Raw genomic sequence first — 19,932 nt, forward strand, 5'->3', positions numbered from 1 at the left:
GAAAGCTTTCGCTCTTAATGCAAAGGCTATGAATGCCTTATTTTGTGCACTTGATAAAAACGAGTTTAACCGTGTTTCAACTTGTGAAACTGCATTTGATATTTGGCACACACTCGAAGTGACCCATGAAGGCACAAGTAGAGTAAAAGAGTCAAAAATCAATTTGCTGTTACATTCTTTCGAACTTTTTCGGATGAAACCGAGTGAAACCATTGGCGACATGTTTACCCGTTTCACGGATGTCGTCAACGGTCTAAAAGGACTCGGATAGAGCTTTTCGGATTTTGAGCTTGTTAATAAGATACAAAGATCCCTTCCTAAGAGTTGGGATCCTAAAGTCACTGCTATTCAAGAGGCAAAAGATCTGCGAAATTTCCCTCTTGAAGAACTAATCGGGTCATTAATGACCTACGAAATGACTTGTAAAGCTCATGAAGAGCAAGAAGACATCCTTCTAAAGAATAGGAAGGATATGGCACTCAAAACTTCTGAATGCCACTTGAGAGAAAACTCAAGTGATGAGGACTGTGATGATGACTTGGCACTTCTAACAAGAAAGTTTAAAAAGTTCTTTAAAAGAAACAAGTTTAAGAATGATGCAAAAAATAAACTTGAACCCAAGAAGGACCAAGTAATCTGCTATGAATGCAAAAAGCCGGGACACTACAAGAGTGATTGTCCCCAAGTCAAAAGGAGAACATCAAAGAAGAAGGCGCTTCAAGCAACATGGGATGACTCGAGCACATCCGAAGAAGAGGAGTCCAACACCGAGCAAGTTGCTCATTACGCCTTAATGGCCATCGAAGATGAGGTAACAAATTCTTAATGGCCTTCGCCTATTGAAGGAAGGCCTCTAGTTGACGTCGGTGACCTCGTCGGTGGAGGAAGCCAAAAGTGGAGTAGGTCAAGACTGACCAAACCACTCTAAATCTCTGGTTTGCGTTTATTTTGAGCACTTTATCATTACTGCAAACCTCCTACATAGCTACTGCTCTCTACGCCTTTACGAACAAGTTTCTAAGTGCTGATCTTTCCGAATCTGCATTCAGACGTAAATCGGTGTTTTCATACATTACAGTTTACGATTACATTTTGTAACTGCAAACTGTCTTCTGCGCTTTTACGAACGAGTTTCTTTGCAATTTACATTTACGTTTTGATTCTATTTATAACTGCAAACTGTCTTCTGCAATTTTACAAACGAGTTTCAAGGTTTAGACGAAAATATACATTTAGACGTAAAACTGCATTTAGACGTAAATCGGCTTTCCTCGTACAATCATCAGATTTCAGTTTACGTTTACGTCTTGATTTCAACTGCATACTGCCTTCTGCGAGTCTACAAACGAGTTTCAAAGTTCAGACGTAAATCTGCGTTTAGACGTAAATATGCGTTTTGACGTAAATCTGCGTTTATACGTAAATATGCTTTTTGCAGATTACTTTTTGTGCTGTACAATAGCAGCACACTGTCTTTATACTTCTGCTTAAACTGCGCTTAGACGCAAACTGTGTTTAGACGCAAACTGCGCTTAGACTCAATCTGCACTTAGACGCAAATTGCGCTTAGACGCAAACTGCGCTTAGACGCAATCTGAGCTTAGACGCAATCTGCATTTAGACGCAAACTGCATTTAGTCGCAAACTGTGTTTAGACGTAAACTGCACTTAATCATAAGTAATCTTAGAATCGGCTTTTGCATCAAAATAGTTTTTATCGAACGAACGCAGCTTTCGTTTTTAATCGCTGAAAGATTTCCGCTGCACTAATTCACCCCCCCCCCCCCCCCCCCCCCCTCTTAGTGCTCTCGATCCTAACAGCCACTACATCGTAGTCCCCAAACGATACAAGGGAATACAATCTATTGAACATATCTATCCTCAGTTACTATATACCTATAGTCCCTCATTGATCTTATTAAATCTCAAATTTTGATTATGAAGTCAATTGTCATCTGTTAATATAATCTATATGTTAAGAAAAGTGTGCAGGAATAACTACGATGGAAGTAAGACATGTAGCAGGTGTTACGCCAGAGTCAAGACCAAGATCACATTGGGAGTTTGAGAGTTCGTCAGAAGTCCGGACATTCGTCAGAAGTTCTGTGGGAACCAGCCAAGAAGTCCAAGAGCTTGCCATAGAAGCTCGTCGGAACTCGCCAAGAAGATCGTCGTGAAGTCCAAGAGCTTGCCGAGAGTCCGTCGGAGCATCGCCGAGAGTTCGTCAAATGTTCGCCGGAAGTTCGCCGGAAGAAGCGATTGGTGCATCGGAACTTGAATTGCAGTTATGATATCTTAATTATCGTAGTTAGAGTATAGATTAAGTTAAGATTGGGAGATGATCCCACTAACTTAATCAGGGGCCAACTGGGCCCTTAACAGACCCAAATTGGACCGAATGGAATAACCCATTCGGACCTTGAAATCCTGGCCGACAGTGGCACCACTTGGGAGACTCGATCTCCTAAGATTTCTGGGCGGTGGTACCGCACCTGTCAGGCGGTAGCCGTCGACAATTATTACTACCAGTGGTAGTACTGCCCCTATTAGGCGGTGGTACCACCTGAGCTCGGTCTTCAAGCACTGTCAGGCGATAGTACCACCCAAACTGAGCGGTAGTACCACCTAGTGCCCGATGACAGGCGGTAGTACCACCCGGTAATAGCGATGGTACCGCTAGGACCTTAAAAATTCAGGAATGGATACTTTTAGGCTCCATTTTTTAACTCATTGGGGCCTATAAAACCCCCACCCTTTCCTGCATGAAAAGGCAACGAAATTCTTGAAATACTCTTCAGTCTTGAGGCCTTAAAGTTTTGTAAAAGCTAGAGTTCTCCTCCTTCCTTCTTTTAAGTGTTGAGATCATTCAAGAGAGGAGTGAAACTTGTAAGGGTTGCCTCCTAAGCCCATCAAAAAGAGAAAAGCTGTAAAAGGGTGGTTGGCCTTCGCCTATTGAAGGAAGGCCTCTAGTGGACGCCGATGACCTCGTCGGAGGAGGAAACTGATAGTGGATGTAGGTCACGTTGATCGAACCACTCTAAAATCTCGGTTTGTATTTACTTTGAGCATCTTTCCTTTATAGCAAATTGCCTCTCCTCCTTACTGTGTTTTAAATACGTCTACATTTGCTTTGATGTAAAACATCTTCCGAGATCAGCTTTCTACGAAGACTTTACGAAATCTACGTTTTTGTGATTTGCTACAAATCACCTTAGTCTTCTCTTACATTTTCACTTTAGAATTCAAGCTCAAATTCCTTCTGAAACGAATTAAGTTAAATCGGCTTTAATCGAAACAAGGTTTTTTAAATCGTGAAAGTTTTTCGCTGCACTAATTCACCCACCCCCCTCCCCTCTTAGCGTGCTCTTGATCCTAATAGATCTAATATTCTAGAGACCGTATACCGGGTATGTTGTTGTCAAACCCATATGGTTTCTGCTCGAGTCTCGCTTTGATCGGATTCTCCCAGAGAACTCTTTCTCTCTCAATCCGAATGACCCTGGCTAGGGATTTGTTTGAACAAGAACATATGAGATATTCCTCTTATGACACTGAAAGTGGATGATCAATCCTCTATTGATACTCAATAGTCCTCATAAGGTTGGTTACCACTCCCAATGATCGGTTGTGCTAGATCTGGAACTTCTAGACGTATAAGTCTTGTATCAAAAAATGTAGTACTCATACAGGACATCCTTAATGTCTCAAGTCTAAGGACTAGATACACCCTTAAGACTATGGAATCGCTATATGATAATAAGGCATCATCAACCATCCAATATTCCATAAGCGGATCAATCAGTGAACTCATTCTCCAATGAGTACATGTTAACTATCTCATATATGGTTTTCTGTTTCATGGGTTTTTGCGTACTAATTTTCGCACGACGGTGAAACCTTTTTGTGAAAATATAATATTTTATTTTTTGTTCTTTCGTTGTGCATATGATGTCACTCTAGATTTCCTTATAGTATGCTTGGTCGAGTTCCTTGAGGGCATATCATCGAATCAGACTTATCTTGTAATGATGGTGATGACTTAACCGAACATCAACGTTGGTTGAGTCCCTTAAGGCTATGATGGTTCGGAGGTCGAATAAGACGGAATCACAAGGAATTGTGATCGGCAAGAGTTGCCTACTTTTTTGGACTTTGCGTGATTAGTCGAGTCTCTCGAAATTATATTAGGATGCCAATTGAATCCTAATCCCCGTTAAAAATCCGTTGGGATCTTCAATTCACATAACAGAGAGAGTTGTGTGTTTCGTGAGAAAATAGTGGGAGTAGATTAAGATAGAAGACCATATATTTGATTGTTTATTTTTTTATAAAATCTACATGTTATTTATTTCTATTGCATCTTTATTTTAGAATATGTCACTTTTAAATCCTTTATGTGGCATACTTGATGTCAACCGCCTCACTGGTCTAAGCTACATGGATTGGCTCCGCAACTTGAGAATCGTTCTCACGACGAAGAAAATCATATACATCCTTGACACAATGATGCTTATGCTTGAGGAAGGGGCAAGCGAGGATGAGTTCACTCGCTATGTAAAGTATATAAATGACTTCACTCTTGCTCAATGTTATATATTGGGCTCCATGACTCCCGAGTTAGATATGTAACACAAAAAAATGGATACTAGATCCATTCTCCTACATCTTCACAAATCGTTTGAGAAATAGGGAAGAACTTAACGATATGAGATATGTAAGAGTCCACCCCATGATAATCGAGGGGACACTGATTCAAAATCATGTCCTTAATATGATTGAGTGGGTAGAAAACTCATGAGTCTAGGAATGATCTTAGTAGATAACCTGTGTATGGATCTTGTGATTCAGTCCCTACCAAATTTCTTTTCTCAATTCATTATAAATTTTAACATAAACAAACTTGAAGTTGTTGAGGGAGGTTGAGAGCACCATTAAGAAAGAGAAACTAACTCAATTCTTTATACTAGTGAGATTAGAAAGAAAAGGAAAATAAAATAAATCCCTTAAGAAGGGCAAGGGCAAGGGCAAACTGGGTAAAGTAAATATTACTAAGAAGGACCAGACAAAGGACAAAGGACAAAGGCCAGTACTTCTACTATAGCAAAAACGGGCATTGGAAGAGGAAAGTACCTTGTAGAGAGAAGGCGAAATAGAAGCATGGAGAAACTTTAAGTATATTCATGATCAATCTCCATTTATTAGACTCTTACGATAACACATGAGTATTGAATACCTGTAATACTTATCACATCTGTAATTTATTGTAGGTTCTAACAAATTCTAGGACCTCAAGATCGGGCAATAGAGTAAAAGTTATTGTAATGATTATTAGTGAGGGCACCCTATATGTGCTTGATGGAGCTATTATTGTATTGGATTGGATGTATGTTACTTTATTCCTTATATTATTAAAAATATTATTTTCATTTCATGTTGGATATAAATTAGTTTTTAAAAATAATGATTGTTCAATAATATTAGATGATAGGATGAGAAATATTATATAATTAATTTATTATTTTTTTTTAAATTAAAAAAATAAAATAATAAATCAAAAATCAAAACCAGAATGATTAAAATAAAAAATCGAAACCATCAATTCTAGAAAAAGACTGAAAATTTTTTATATTCAATTTGATTTATATCCTCAAAAATGAAGAACTAGAATTGTCGGTTGTCTTTGGAAATAGAGTTATGTTTGCATTTATTATAACCAGTTTATTGTTAAAAAAAATCCTTCAAAATATATAATATTTATAGACGAATAAGAAGCACACTACCATCTCGTGATCTCTTGCCATCTACATGAATCTGATTGCGTTTTATTGTATATTAATAATTTAACCCTTACTTGTAATAATCTAATTCATAGTTTAAAATATCATATATCATATTTGCAGACTGAATTATAAATTAAAACTAAATTTGCATACTCGCTTTACATCATACATGGTTGATGTTTTCATCTTCATCTTCTTTTGTATCTTAGTTCAAATAATTCTCGTTGTTTTCTCTATCTTGATTATAATCACATATAATTAAGAGGTGTTTTGAGTCTATCTTAGTAGTCGATTTTAAATTACAATTTGATGTCTTGAGAATATCGTAGTATACTAATTGGGAGTATTATGTAAATAAGCAATATGTTGATGGTTCACAAATATCAATATGTTGAGGGGAATCCGTGCAAACACACCCCTGAAGATAAAACAAAACAAACGCTTTCTTCATTTTATCCCTTCGCATCTGCAACCTTGGAGATTAACCTCCACTTCCTCCCACCCGTATTCGATCTCGTATCGGAGGTGAACTCTCCCTTTTGCAGCTCTTTATTTGTTCTATTTATTGATGATGATGGATTGTTGAAGCCCGTTACGTCCTGCGCTTTCTCTTCTTCCTGTTCACCTTGATTTCTTGATGTTGGGTTCGTGAATCCCATCGGCTCGCTGTCCCGTTCGAACTGGGTTGCGTTGGTTTCTTTATCCTGGAATTGGGTAACTCTTTAGCTGGATTTAGGGAACCCATCAGCTTCCTCTGTCGCTCGTTCCTTTTTTCTTGGGTTTCTTGAAGTCGAATTCGTGAAACCCATCAGTTCGCTCTGTTGATGTTGGATTTGTAGAACCTATTATTAGCTTCCCCCCCCCACCGCAGCCGGCCCCCCTCCCCGGGGGTTCGCTTTGGTTTTTTGATGTTGGATACGTGACAACCACCGGCTTTTTTTGCTCGTTCGTTCTATTTTCTTGATGTTGTATTTCTGGAACTCGTCAGCTCTCAGCCCTTCTCTTCTCTCGTTCTTTTCTGCCTTGGTTTCTTGATGTTGAATTTGTGAAACTCGTTGGCTGACTCTAGGTTTTGCCGTCGTTCTTGATTTGTCATCTTTTCTGCTTGTTCTTGATCCTTTTCCTCTAATTTTTCCCCTACTTCTGCACAGTTGATGGTTGGCGTGTGCAATCTTAGCTTTCTTTCTATTTTATAGTTTAGTCAGTGGTGTTGATTTCGGATATTCGATCGCTTGAAACTTGAAGTTTAATCTTAAAATAGATATACTTGTGAATCTGGAGCGTGCTCGTTATTTTTTTTTCTAGATTTTGTTTTTGAGACCAAATTGGGACATGTTTCTTCTTTACATTCTACCCGTTGTTCCCTCTTCAACTTACTTTTAGTTGATGTGGTTAATCTTTTGTTGAAGTTTCTTCCTTTTCTGTGAAGTTATAATGATTTTATTCTTGTTTCATAAATTTCAGGATGTATATATCAGTAAAAAACAGGGAAATTGTTGCCGAAAATCCTGTTGCTTCTGATTTGTTTCTTTTTTTATGCTTGTCAGATGGAGGTTTAATTATCGATTGTAGATAGACCTGCTAAGAATATAGAGGCCAGCATGAACATTATCGGATCTGTCTCTCCCATGAAGTTAAGTGGAACAATTCAGAGAAGATACTGGTGGCATCCAAATCCTGATAAAAAATGTTCATTTCACAAATGTTCTGGAAGCAACAAACTGGAATCGTTCAGGAATAGTGAGTTCATGGGTTTCAAAATGAAGGCTCCAATTTGGTTGCTTAAGGACAAGAAGCCAAGACATGGTGCCAGCCCTCTCCAGGTTTCTCCTTTAGTTTTTCTGTATTGCCAAGCTTCTCCTTGATTTATCACCGGGAAATAGTGGATTGTTGGTTTTGTAACCACAGGTTTTCTGCAAAGACTTCCCGAGGCCTGAACTTGAGAACACTGTTAGTTTTCTAGAAGCTGCCCAGTTATCTTCATCTTTCTGCAATGGTCCACGGCCAAGAAAACCTCTGAAGGTTGTCATAGCCGGTGCAGGTATGACATTCTGATATCTTTAGAATACCTAAATGCAGAGAATATCAGTAATCATATCCTTCCAATTGCAATTTTTAATTTTTCATGGTCAAATGAATTCTTCCTCTCACTTGCATTATTAAATTACGTACGAGTCTGTAGCTATTTGGATAATGCTCTTATATCACTCAACCATGATTAAATATTAATGTATGTTGTCAACTTCTGGTAGGTCTGGCTGGTCTATCTACGGCAAAATATCTAGCAGATGCAGGTCATAAGCCTATAGTCTTGGAGGCTAGAGATGTCCTGGGTGGAAAGGTTTATGCCTATTCTAAATGGCTTTGAATCTATGATATGTGTGTTCATTTCAGTAAAGTTTTGTTGTCTAAAGTTTTCCAATTTTCCATTATAATTGAAAAGTTAAGTTCAGACTCTCATGTGTGGTTGGATATGTTTCATTGTATAAATAAATAGTTGGACTGGGTTTTCTTCCACCGTGTCACCCTAGTGCACTTTTGTTATGTGTTCCATTCCACTTGTACTATGATCCATAAACATGTGCCTGGTTTTTAACTTATGTTTTCTGTTGGCTAGCATGTGGCAACATTGACAACACAATGTTAAGTTGATTTTGTTAAAGCACATAAGATAGAGTGACATAGTACTATTTGTGTGCAATATATTAAGAACTATACCTTCCCAAAAAAGGTAATGCACACACTAAACTAACCTCTGCTAAAGATGCCAACATGTATATGGAGTGAATTTTAGCCAATGCTGGCAGGCACAGAGGTGTGTCAAATAGCACTGCCATGCTAAAAGGGTATCAATATGCCCTTTGTCATGAAATTACAATCCTTACTTTAAGCTGGACATGTCAGAATTTCTTTGACAAGCTTACATGTGTGATTGTCCATTTGATGGTTCTTATATCAAAGACTTGAATGTGTTTTCCTTGAGAGTTCTATTAAGATATTAATTTAAGTTTTAATGCCCATAGAAACCTTCTATGTCTTTGTAGTTGAAGAGTGACTAGTTGTTTTTTCTGAGATAGTAGTCATAGTCTTGTTTTGTGTTTACAGGAATATTACGTTGCTTGTTTGTCAGTCTTTTTTGGTGTTAAATCTGTTGATTGGTTATGTGTATGATTGGCACTTACACAAATATGGAGAAAATTAAAAGAAAGATTTTTTGAGGCAGCCAGCTCTGGATACAACATAATTTATGATTCCTTCTCTGTTGCAGGTTGCTGCTTGGAAGGACAATGATGGAGATTGGTATGAGACAGGCCTCCATATATTCTGTAAGTGGTATTTTTTTCATTACCTGCAAGAGTGATGTTTATTGTTTCAAATTAACTTGCCATTTTGCTGCTTTACATTAATGTTTCACTATTTTTTTCAAAACATTTATATGGAGATTGATATGAGACAACATTCTGTTTCCTCTTTTTCATTTGCTCGGCTGCTCAAGCAGTAGTGGTGCCTTTCTCAAGTTATATATGCTTCAAATATACATTAAATTCAAATTCTTAATGAATTCAAATTTTCTAATATCTGCGTTATGAATATCTTGGTCTATATGGACGCCCTACGACCAAGGATTTTGAGATATTGATCAGCCTTCAAGTTTTTTATTCTTTTCCTAGATGAATGCGACAGATGTACTAGGTAGCCTATCTGTCTCTTCTTCATATCAAATTTTTGGAGGATGACATGTAGTGACTTGACCATGTGATAATCATGGGGATGGAATCCCAGAACCTAGTAGACAGTATGTACTTCACTTTCTTTCCATACGTACTGGAATATCGACAGTAAACCCATTTTGATGATGTGACATTGATTTCTGAAATGATTTGATCCAGTTTGTCAATTTTTCCACCTCCTCAATTAACACCTCCTCATCTACATAGGATGTTGGATGTATCTACATAGGTGCCATGTAACTCCTTTGGTGTAGGAGGTTGGAAGCCAGGACCTGCCTTCTGAATTGATGCATCATGCTTTGGTAGTATGGACCTTGGGCTGTAAGGAATAGAATCCTGTGGAAGTTGAATCACCTTGCAATGAATTTGTCAATGTCTTTCTTCTTTTCCTTTGTATATGCATAATCGATTCTTATTTGTTTGGCTTACTGTGCTGGGTAAGCATGCTGATCGATGTCAATTATATCAAGGTCAACTATATCAAGTGTTGCCCTTCTACTAGTGCCTCTAATGAAACCTCATAATCCACCTTGCTTTTTATTTCCTATTCTGCCTAATTGAGGAAGAGATTTAGTTGGCTGCCTCACAAGCTGACGCTCCTGCCTAGTCTCATTGCCTCCTCGTGCATGTGTAGATACTCCAAGGAGGCATGGATATTAGCATGCTTATACTGATTATATACCAGTGCCTCTGTAGCATGCTTATCATCTTTTGTTAGGCCTAGAGTTTTAGCTTTTTTCTTATCCATATCATCTCAAAATTTTATTCTTATCTCTAGAGGAACCTTAGTGCAATTTGCGACATCATAAAATCCACCGACTATATACTATGTCAGATGGGTTATTCCTCCATGCCAATTGATGTAGTCCCAATGAATGCACTGTTGGTGATTGCATTGGTCATGCTGAATCACTTGATTATTGGGTATTTTACTACAAAAAATTGTCTATAGAATAAGTTACCTCTAGCTACATAATTCGGTCTAAATCCAAGAAGTCCCTAATTAGCTCTAATTAGCTTAATCTACCACAAATATCGTGATCAAGCAACAATAAGCAAACTGTGATTAGCACTAAATTATACTTAATGACTCCATATTCGGTTAAAAGTAAAAAAAAAAAGACACTAATTAGCTTTTGTTAGCCTTCAATCACATTAAATACAATAAAAAATTCCTTAATCGATTAGTAATTTCATAATCAAATAACAAACAAAATTGCTGTAAATAGCCCTAAATTCCCTTAATCACCCCTAATTGGGTTGAAACGTAAGAGAATGACTCTAATTTCACAATAATTATGATAATTACTCTTAATCATGCAATAATAAGTCTCTATTTATCTACAATACATGTTAGAATTAACTTAAATTCCTTAATTACCACTCATTATGCCTTAATCACGCTTAATCTATCTAGATAAACATGCATTAAAAAACTTCTAATTTCCCATTGTACATGATAAAATTAGCTCATAAATCATGCAAAAGGTCAATACATGGTCAATCAAGCTAAGCTAAGTCTTCTCAAATACATCTAATTAGGTCTTAATTAGTCATTAGTCACTAATGTATCTAGATTTACCAATATTCTTTACACTAATTACATGACATGATAAAGGAAACATAGAGAGAAGCTAAATTGGAGATAAATTCCACCCAACCTTGAGTTTGATTGCTCTTTTCTCTAAATCAGGAGGTTGATTTTCTCTAATCACAGATAAGAGAAATTAATCAAGTTTAATGAGTGAGAATGAGTGAAAAAGAAAGAGTGAGTCTGAATGGGGGACGAAAGGGCTTTTATAAGCCCTAAACAGCCCCCAACAATCAATTTGACCATTGGCAATTGGTGTGGATTGAAAGGACATTGGTACAATTGAAACCTGATTGTTACTGACCAACACCGGTTGGTAACAATCGAGTTTCAATTGTATCGCCCAATGTGGGAAGCATACCAGCCGATATGCCTCCAATTCCTTATGTGCCATCGAAACAGGCTGGCAGCATATTGGTCAGCTATCAGAATGACATGTATCGTCTGTTTTGTACTTTATCAGGCAGTATGACTGTCCATTTATATTTTGCTATCTGAACCCATTTCAAAACCAATTAAAGGGTATCCAAATGTGGCTTACATGAGTCAGGTGAACTCTAGTACTCAGAGACTGCAGTCTATTGCACAAGATTCCCTCAAAGCCCAAGAAGAATTATAATATATGCAGCCTTACCTTGCAAGTAAAGAGGTTGTTCCATGACTCAAACTTTGGTCACTCAGTTCACAAAGGAGCAACAATACAATGATTCAAGGCTCACCCTTCATGGTCCAACATATGCTAATATCTGTACATTTTAGGGATGACCTCAAGCTTGAGGATTTCAACATTCAGGCATAATTCACAGGATAATTCCATTCACGTAATATCCCTTTGGTGTCATTGTCATAAGAAATGTCATATACAGTTATCTGTTTCTATGTATGGAAAGTTAAGAAATCATCATATGGTAATCAAGAAATTGCAATAGAAATGTCATTTACAGCTCTGATGTTCATTTAGCATTGGGTAGACCTCATACAATAATTGTCTTAGTTCTACCTAATCTTTTGTTCCATTTCTTTTGGAACAATGCTACCAAAAATTCAATGCATAATTTATGTACTCCATCCGTAGAGTACATAGAATGTACAGAAATGGTTATAACAGAGTTTCTGTTGTTTGTATTAATAGCTACTCTAGGAGGAATGTCTTATGTGGTGCTAACAATTTAATAATTATCATTGTAGATCTTGAATGTTTGGGTCTATGTTCCTACCTATTATCTGGATATATCAAGAGAGATGTACGGTCTAATAAGGCTCCTATGAAATATTTACTTATGCGTCGGGCAATATATTCTATTCTAGTTAATGTTTTCTCTTGGCTATATGGTTCATCTTGATTGGGAGGGGTGATCTTAAAAGCTAATTTATTTCTGCATATGAGTTAGTTCACGGTGGACAGGCACACTTATGCCAACATGATGTTAGAACCCTTGTAGATTCTAAGCTTGGGGTTGATCTCTTTAGGGGATTGGCCTTCTTGGAACTCTATAGGGGTTCATTCCTCTAAATTGCTGCTCAAAGGCTGCAGAAAAGATCATCTATTGCTTAACAAAAGAGGATGAATACATGGCTATTTATAGGGCTTCTAAACCCTAACTCATAATAGGTCTCCTACTCAAGACTCCTACTTCTAACCAACTCCTAATAGGACTCCTACTCAAGACTCCTATTCCTTTACAACTCCTAATTCTTATTTAAGAAACAACCTCCTAACCCTAGCCGACCTCTTTACCTCTTTAATAGGGGTCGGCTTAGGTAGGTTTTACATGAATGCGTATCTCTATTAGGACTTTTCTAGCTAGAGTCCTAATATACTCGTCCTCTTCAAATCAGACTTGTACTCGAGGCTGAGATTCCATGAATTCTTTGAATTTGATCTTCAACTTGTCATAGTTCTCCCAAGTGGCGTCTTCTGCTAGTAAGTTCGCCCACTTTCTTAGCACTTCAGTAATGGGTCGTCGTCGTCGGGTCACGATCCGTCGATCAATAATGGCACTTGCAACAACGTTTTCTTTTTCCTTTTTGTAAATAATTTTATAATCAAATCCAAGAAGTTTGGTTACCCATTTTTGTTGCTCGGGGGAAGATATCTTCTGCTCCAAGAAATATTTTAGGCTTTTATGGTCGATCTTGATTTGAAAGCGTCGCCCGATCAAGTACGATCTCCATTTGGCCATTGCATGCACAATCGCGAGCATCTTCTTGTCATAAATAGTCATTTTGAGATGGGAAGGAGATAATGCCTTGCTGGTATAAGTGAGGGGGCGGCCATCTTGCATTAGTACAACACCAATTCTGACTCCAGAGGTATTGGCTTCAATAACGAAAGTCTTGCCTAAGTCGAGTAGCGTTAGTATGGGCGTTGTCGTCATTGCGGCTTTAAGTTTGTCAAAGGCGGTGGTGGCTTTGTCCAACCATTGGAAAGCATCTTTTTTTAGCAAGGAAGTAAGTGGTGCATTGATCTTTCCATCATTTTTTACGAACTTGCGGTAGTAGCCTATTAAACCGAGAAAGCCACGTAGCAATTTTATGTTCCTTGAGGTCGGCCAGTTCTGCATTGCTCCAATTTTGGAGGGGTCCACTGCCACACCTTCCTCTGATATGATATGCCCAAGATATTCCACCTTCTGTTGAAGAAAGCAAAAATTTGTAGTGGTTGTTGTGTGCTCAAAAGGTGGTTTTCGGTATGTCTTATTCGCACACTCGTATTTGATGAAACCCGGATCAAAGGTCCAGCTTTGTGAAGATTTGTGCTCCTTTTCATCTAGCAATTCATTTACTATTGGAATAGGGTATTTGTCCTTGACGGTTATGCCGTTGAGAGCTCGATAATTAACACACAATCGCCATGTTCCGTCCTTTCGTACGAGGAGTACCGGTGAATAGTAGGGGTTGTAACTTGGCCGAATAACTCCTGTTTCGAACATCTCTTTTACAATCCTTTCTATTTCATCCTTCTGGAGATGTGGATACTGATATGGCTGAGTATTTGCTGGAGATTTGCTTGGAAGAATCGTTATACAATGATCATGCCGACGGGTAAGAGGTAGCTTGCGCGGTTCGTCAAATATATTTGAAAATTCAGCAAGCAAGGGAAGTAGATTTGGATCTTCAAATTCTGTTGGCTCTCCCTTAGTTTGCTGCTCAAGTTGTACCAAAAAGCCGCTGCATGCTTTATGCAAAACCTTCTTCATTTGTTGTGTGCAAATCGTCGTTACGTGGCCCTCACGTTTCTCGTGCAGTATCACCTGTTTCTTCTTACTGTAGAATTTCATAATTAGTTTCATAAAATTTCAAGAAATATCACCTAATGTCGTCAACCATTTAATTCTGAGTATGGCCTCATGATCATTAAGAGGGAGGAAGAAATATGTAATAATCTCTTGGTCTTGCAGCAATAGTTTCGCCCGTGAGCATCTTTGGTCGCACTTTAGGGTTCTGACGTCGGTGACCTTTACATCGGACTTGCTGCAACCTTCGATGCGGAGTGCCATTCGAGCTGCAACTTTACTATTTAGGAAGTTATTAGTGCTGCCCGTGTCGTTGAGAACAGTGATTAATTGTTGTTTGAGAAGGCCTCCAACTTTAACGTTTGCGGGTTTCAGTAGGCAGCTAGTACGTGTATCGTAACGTCAGTCGGTTGTGGCTCTTCTTCCGCATCTTCTTCTTCATGTTCAAGGCTCTCTTCTGGATGTTCAATTATCTCTTCTTCTACAGGTTCAATCATAAGAAGTCTCCCTTTACTACAACAATGCTCACGGCTCCACGGCTCGTCACAGTGCCAACATAACCCCTTCGCAGATTGCTCCCAAAGCTCTTCTCTTATTAACCTTTTTGGTGTAGGGACTCGGTTGACCGAGGGGGGGGGGGGGGGTGCTGAGGGCTTCAGTATTGCTAATCGGGGAGCGACCCTAGTCCTTCAGGCTTCATGGTTCAATCGCTCCTCTTGAAGTCGTGTGAAAGAGATGGCTGTCATAAGTGTGTACGGTTGTCGCGCTTTAACTTCTCCCTGGATCTCCGGCTTCAAGCCCTCAATGAAGGTCCCCAATAGCTGTTTTTGAGACTAATCACGAGTTTGATTAGATAACCTTTCAAACCTTGTTTGGTACTCCTGAATGGTGGAGGTTTGTCGGATCTTTGCTACTTATCCGTTAATGTTCTCATAATCGGTTGGTCCGAAGCGGATCAGCAGTCCTTCATTGAATTGTCGCTATGAGAGGATTCCATGAGTGTGTTCAAACTAGTCAAACCATTGTATAACATCCCTTCCAAGATTACTTTCTATAGATTTTGATTTATGGAATATTATTAAAATTAGTTTTCAAAAGTCTTCCAAACCAATGAACGGATGTAATGATTTGGAGAAGAAGACTTTTTCGTTGAATATTAAAGCAATGAACGTTTTGTTTTATGCTCTTGATAAAAATAAATTTAATCAGGTTTCTATATGCAAAACTACGTATGATATTTGACACACACTCGAAGTCACACATGAAAGCACAAGTAGGGTTAAAGAATTAAAAATTAATCTTTTGGTACATAGCTATGAGTTGTTTCGAATGAAACCATGCGAGACCATCGAAGACATGTACACCTGTTTTACAGATGTCATCAATTGGTACCGAAAATATCGCTCCGCGCGCGAGATCCAACCAATCGGGTCTCCTTCTTCCCATCTAGGGAAGTCCACCCTCATGCGTGGATAGTTGGGATCGATCATAGAACCTCCCCTCTCTTGGAAGTCATCTCTTCGGGCTTGGTGAGATTGGTTAGAGCTCTCCCCTTGATGTGATTTCTTCGGGCTTGGTGGTCGGCCCAAACTGAGTTCGGTAAAAAGAGTCCGAATCTTATCTTCTATTCACGCTTCGAAGGCTTCGAATTTAGCATTGATTGCCTCCTTAGATGCCATAGTATATTCCTCCAAATCTGTGATGTTAAGATCTCTCTTTTGTTGTCGGGCTGAGGGCTTCAGTATTGCTAATCCGGGAGCGACCCTAGTCCTTCAGGCTTCATGGTTTAATCGCTCCTCTTGAAGTCGTACGAAAGAGATGGCTGCCATAAGTGTGTACGGTTGTCGTGCTTTAACTTCTCCCTGGATCTCCGGCTTCAAACCCTCAATAAAGGTCACCAATAGCTGTTTTTGAGACTAATCACGAGTTTGATTAGATAACCTTTCAAACCTTGTTTGGTACTTCTGAATGGTGGAGGTTTGTCGGATCTTTGCTAGTTATCTATTAATGTTCTCATAATCGGTTGGTCCGAAGCGGATCAACAGTCCTTCTTTGAATTGTCGCCATGAGAGGATTCCATGAGTGTGTTCAAACTAGTCAAACCATTGTATAGCATCCCTTTCAAGATGTATAGTCGCAATTTTCACCATAGATGCGTCCGTGGTTTTATGGTACCGAAAATATCGCTCCGCGCGCGAGATCCAACCAATCGGGTCTCCTTCTTCCCATCTAGGGAAGTCCACTCTCAAGCGTAGATAGTTGGGATCGATCATAGAACCTCCCATCTCTTGGAAGTCATCTCTTCGGGCTTGGTGCGATTGGTTAGAGCTCTCCCCTTGATGTGATTTCTTCGGGCTTGGTGGTCGGCCCAAACTGAGTTCGGTAAAGAGAGTCCGAATCTTATCTTCCATTCGCGCTTTGAAGGCTTCGAATTTAGCATTGATTGCCTCCTTAGATGCTATAGTATATGCCTCCAAATCTGTGATGTTAAGATCTCTCTTTTGTTGTCGGGCTGAGGGCTTCAGTATTGCTAATCGGGGAGCGACCCAAGTCTTTCAGGCTACATGGTTCAATCGCTCCTCTTGAAGTCGTGCGAAAGAGATGGCTGCCATAAGTGTGTACGGTTGTCGTGCTTTAACTTCTCCCTGGATCTCCGGCTTCAAGCCCTAAATGAAGGTCCCCAATAGCTGTTTTTGAGACTAATCACGAGTTTGATTAGATAACCTTTTAAACCTTGTTTTGTACTCCTGAATGGTGGAGGTTTGTCGGATCTTTGCTAGTTATCCGTTAATGTTTTCATAATCGGTTGGTCCGAAGCGGATCAGCAGTCCTTCTTTGAATTGTCGCCATGAGAGGATTCCATGAGTGTGTTCAAACTAGTCAAACCATTGTATGGCATCCCTTTCAAGATGTATAGTCACAATTTTCACCATAGATGGGTCCGCGGTTTTGTGGTACCGAAAATATCGCTCTGCGCGCGAGATCCAACCAATCGGGTCTCCTTCTTCCCATCTAGGGAAGTCCACCCTCATGCGTGGATAGTTGGGATCGATCATAGAACCTCCCCTCTCTTGGAAGTCATCTCTTCGGGCATGGTGCGATTGGTTAGAGCTCTCCCCTTGATGTGATTTCTTCGGGCTTGGTGGTCGGCCCAAACTGAGTTCGGTAAAGAGAGTCCGAATCTTATCTTCTATTCGCGCTTCGAAGGCTTCGAATTTAGCATTGATTGCCTCCTTAGATGCTATAGTATATGCCTCCAAATATGTGATGTTAAGATCTCTCTTTTGTTGTCGGGCTGAGGGCTTCAGTATTGCTAATCGGGGAGCGACCCTAGTCCTTCAGGCTTCATGGTTCAATCGCTCCTTTTGAAGTCGTGCGAAAGAGATGGCTGCCATAAGTGTGTACGGTTGTCGCGCTTTAACTTCTCCCTGGATCTCCGGCTTCAAACCCTCAATGAAGGTCCCCAATAGCTGTTTTTGAGACTAATCACAAGTTTGATTAGATAACCTTTCAAACCTTGTTTGGTACTCCTGAATGGTGGAGGTTTATCGGATTTTTGCTAGTTAACCGTTAATGTTCTCATAATCGGTTGGTCCGAAGCGGATCAGTAGTGCTTTTTTGAATTGTCGCCATGAGAGGATTCCATGAGTGTGTTCAAACTAGTCAAACCATTGTATGGCATCCATTTCAAGATGTATAGTCGCAATTTTCACCATAGATACGTCCGCGGTTTTGTGGTACCGAAAATATCGCTCCGCGCGCGAGATCCGACCAATCGGGTCTCCTTCTTCCCATCTAGGGATGTCCACCCTCATGAGTGGATAGTTGGGATCGATCATAGAACCTCCCCTCTCTTGGAAGTCATCTCTTCGGGCTTGGTGAGATTGGATAGAGCTGTCCCCTTGATGTGATTTCTTCGTGCTTGGTGGTCGGCCCAAACTGAGTTCTGTAAAGAGAGTCCGAATCTTATCTTCCATTCGCGCTTCGAAGGCTTCGAATTTAGCATTGATTGCTTTCTTAGATGCCATAGTATGTGCCTCCAAATCTGTGATGTTAATATCTCTCTTTTGTTGACGGGCTGAGGGCTTCAGTATTGCTAATCGGGGAGCGACCCTAGTCCTTCAGGCTTCATGGTTTAATCGCTCCTCTTGAAGTCGTGCGAAAGAGATGGCTGCCATAAGTGTGTACGGTTGTCGTGCTTTAACTTCTCCCTGGATCTCCGGCTTCAAACCCTCAATGAAGGTCCCCAATAGCTGTTTTTGAGACTAATCACGAGTTTGATTAGATAACCTTTCAAATCTTGTTTGGTACTCCTGAATGGTGGAGGTTTGTCGGATCTTTGCTAGTTATCCGTTAATGTTCTCATAATCGGTTGGTTCGAAGCGGATCAGTAGTCTTTCTTTGAATTGTCGCCATGAGAGGATTCCATGAGTGTGTTCAAACTAGTCAAACCATCGTATGGCATCCCTTTCAAGATGTATTGTCGCAATTTTCACCATAGATGCGTCCGTGGTTTGGTGGTATCGAAAATATCGCTCCGCGCGCGAGATCCAACCAATCGGGTCTCCTTCTTCCCATCTAGGGAAGTCCACCCTCATGCGTAGATAGTTGGGATCGATCATAGAACCTCCCATCTCTTGGAAGTCATCTATTCGGGCTTGGTGCGATTGGTTAGAGCTCTCCCCTTAATGTGATTTCTTCGGGCTTGGTGGTCGGCCCAAACTGAGTTCGGTAAAGAGAGTCCGAATCTTATCTTCTATTCGCGCTTCGAAGGCTTCGAATTTAGCATTGATTGCCTCCTTAGATGCTATAGTATATGCCTCCAAATCTGTGATGTTAAGATCTCTCTTTTGTTGTCGGGCTGAGGGCTTCAGTATTGCTAATCGGGGAGCGACCCTAGTCCTTCAGGCTTCATGGTTCAATCGCTCCTCTTGAAGTCGTGCGAAAGAGATAGCTGCCATAAGTGTGGACGGTTGTCTCGCTTTAACTTCTCCCTGGATATCCGGCTTCAAGCCCTCAATGAAGGTCCCCAATAGTTTTTTTTGAGACTAATCACGAGTTTGATTAGATAACCATTCAAACCTTGTTTGGTACTCCTGAATGGTGGAGGTTTGTCGGATCTTTGCTTGTTATCTGTTAATGTTCTCATAATCGGTTGGTCCGAAGCGGATCAACAGTCCTTCTTTGAATTGTCGCCATGAGAGGATTCCATGAGTGTGTTCAAACTAGTCAAACCATTGTATGACATCCCTTTCAAGATGTATAGTCGTAATTTTCACCATAGATGCATCCGCGGTTTTATGGTATCGAAAATATCGCTCCGTGCGCGAGATCCAACCAATCGGGTCTCCTTCTTCCCATCTAGGGAAGTCCACCCTCATGCGTTGATAGTTGGGATCGATTATAGAACCTCCCCTCTCTTGGAAGTCATCTCTTCGGGTTTGGTGCGATTGGTTAGAGCTCTCCCCTTGATGTGATTTCTTCGGGCTTGGTGGTTGGCCCAAACTGAGTTCGGTAAAGAGAGTCCGAATCTTATCTTCCATTCTCGCTTCGAAGGCTTCGAATTTAGCATTGATTGCCTCCTTAGATGACAT

General features: G+C 39.9%; 1 protein-coding gene across 4 annotated transcripts in view; it reads left to right on the forward strand.

Moving 5' to 3' along the window:
* The first annotated feature begins 6,175 nt into the window (after positions 1-6,175).
* PDS (15-cis-phytoene desaturase, chloroplastic/chromoplastic) overlaps positions 6,176-19,932 on the forward strand; it is a 28,017-nt gene continuing 14,260 nt past the window's right edge. For 3 of the 4 annotated variants that reach the window (XR_010498834.1, XM_009388507.3, XM_065164181.1), the window contains exons 1-5: positions 6,176-6,305; positions 7,328-7,603; positions 7,689-7,821; positions 8,033-8,121; positions 9,049-9,106. Coding sequence is in view for 3 of the 4 variants with exons in the window: in XM_009388507.3 (XP_009386782.1) it covers positions 7,382-7,603; positions 7,689-7,821; positions 8,033-8,121; positions 9,049-9,106 (502 nt within the window). In the remaining variant the exon portion in view is untranslated. Of the gene's footprint in view, positions 6,306-6,354; positions 6,495-7,327; positions 7,604-7,688; positions 7,822-8,032; positions 8,122-9,048; positions 9,107-19,932 lie in introns of those variants that run through there. The other variant, XM_009388508.3, reaches the window with a different exon arrangement.

This window comes from Musa acuminata, chromosome BXJ3-8 (assembly GCF_036884655.1).
Source record: "Musa acuminata AAA Group cultivar baxijiao chromosome BXJ3-8, Cavendish_Baxijiao_AAA, whole genome shotgun sequence".
Lineage (NCBI taxonomy): Eukaryota > Viridiplantae > Streptophyta > Magnoliopsida > Zingiberales > Musaceae > Musa > Musa acuminata.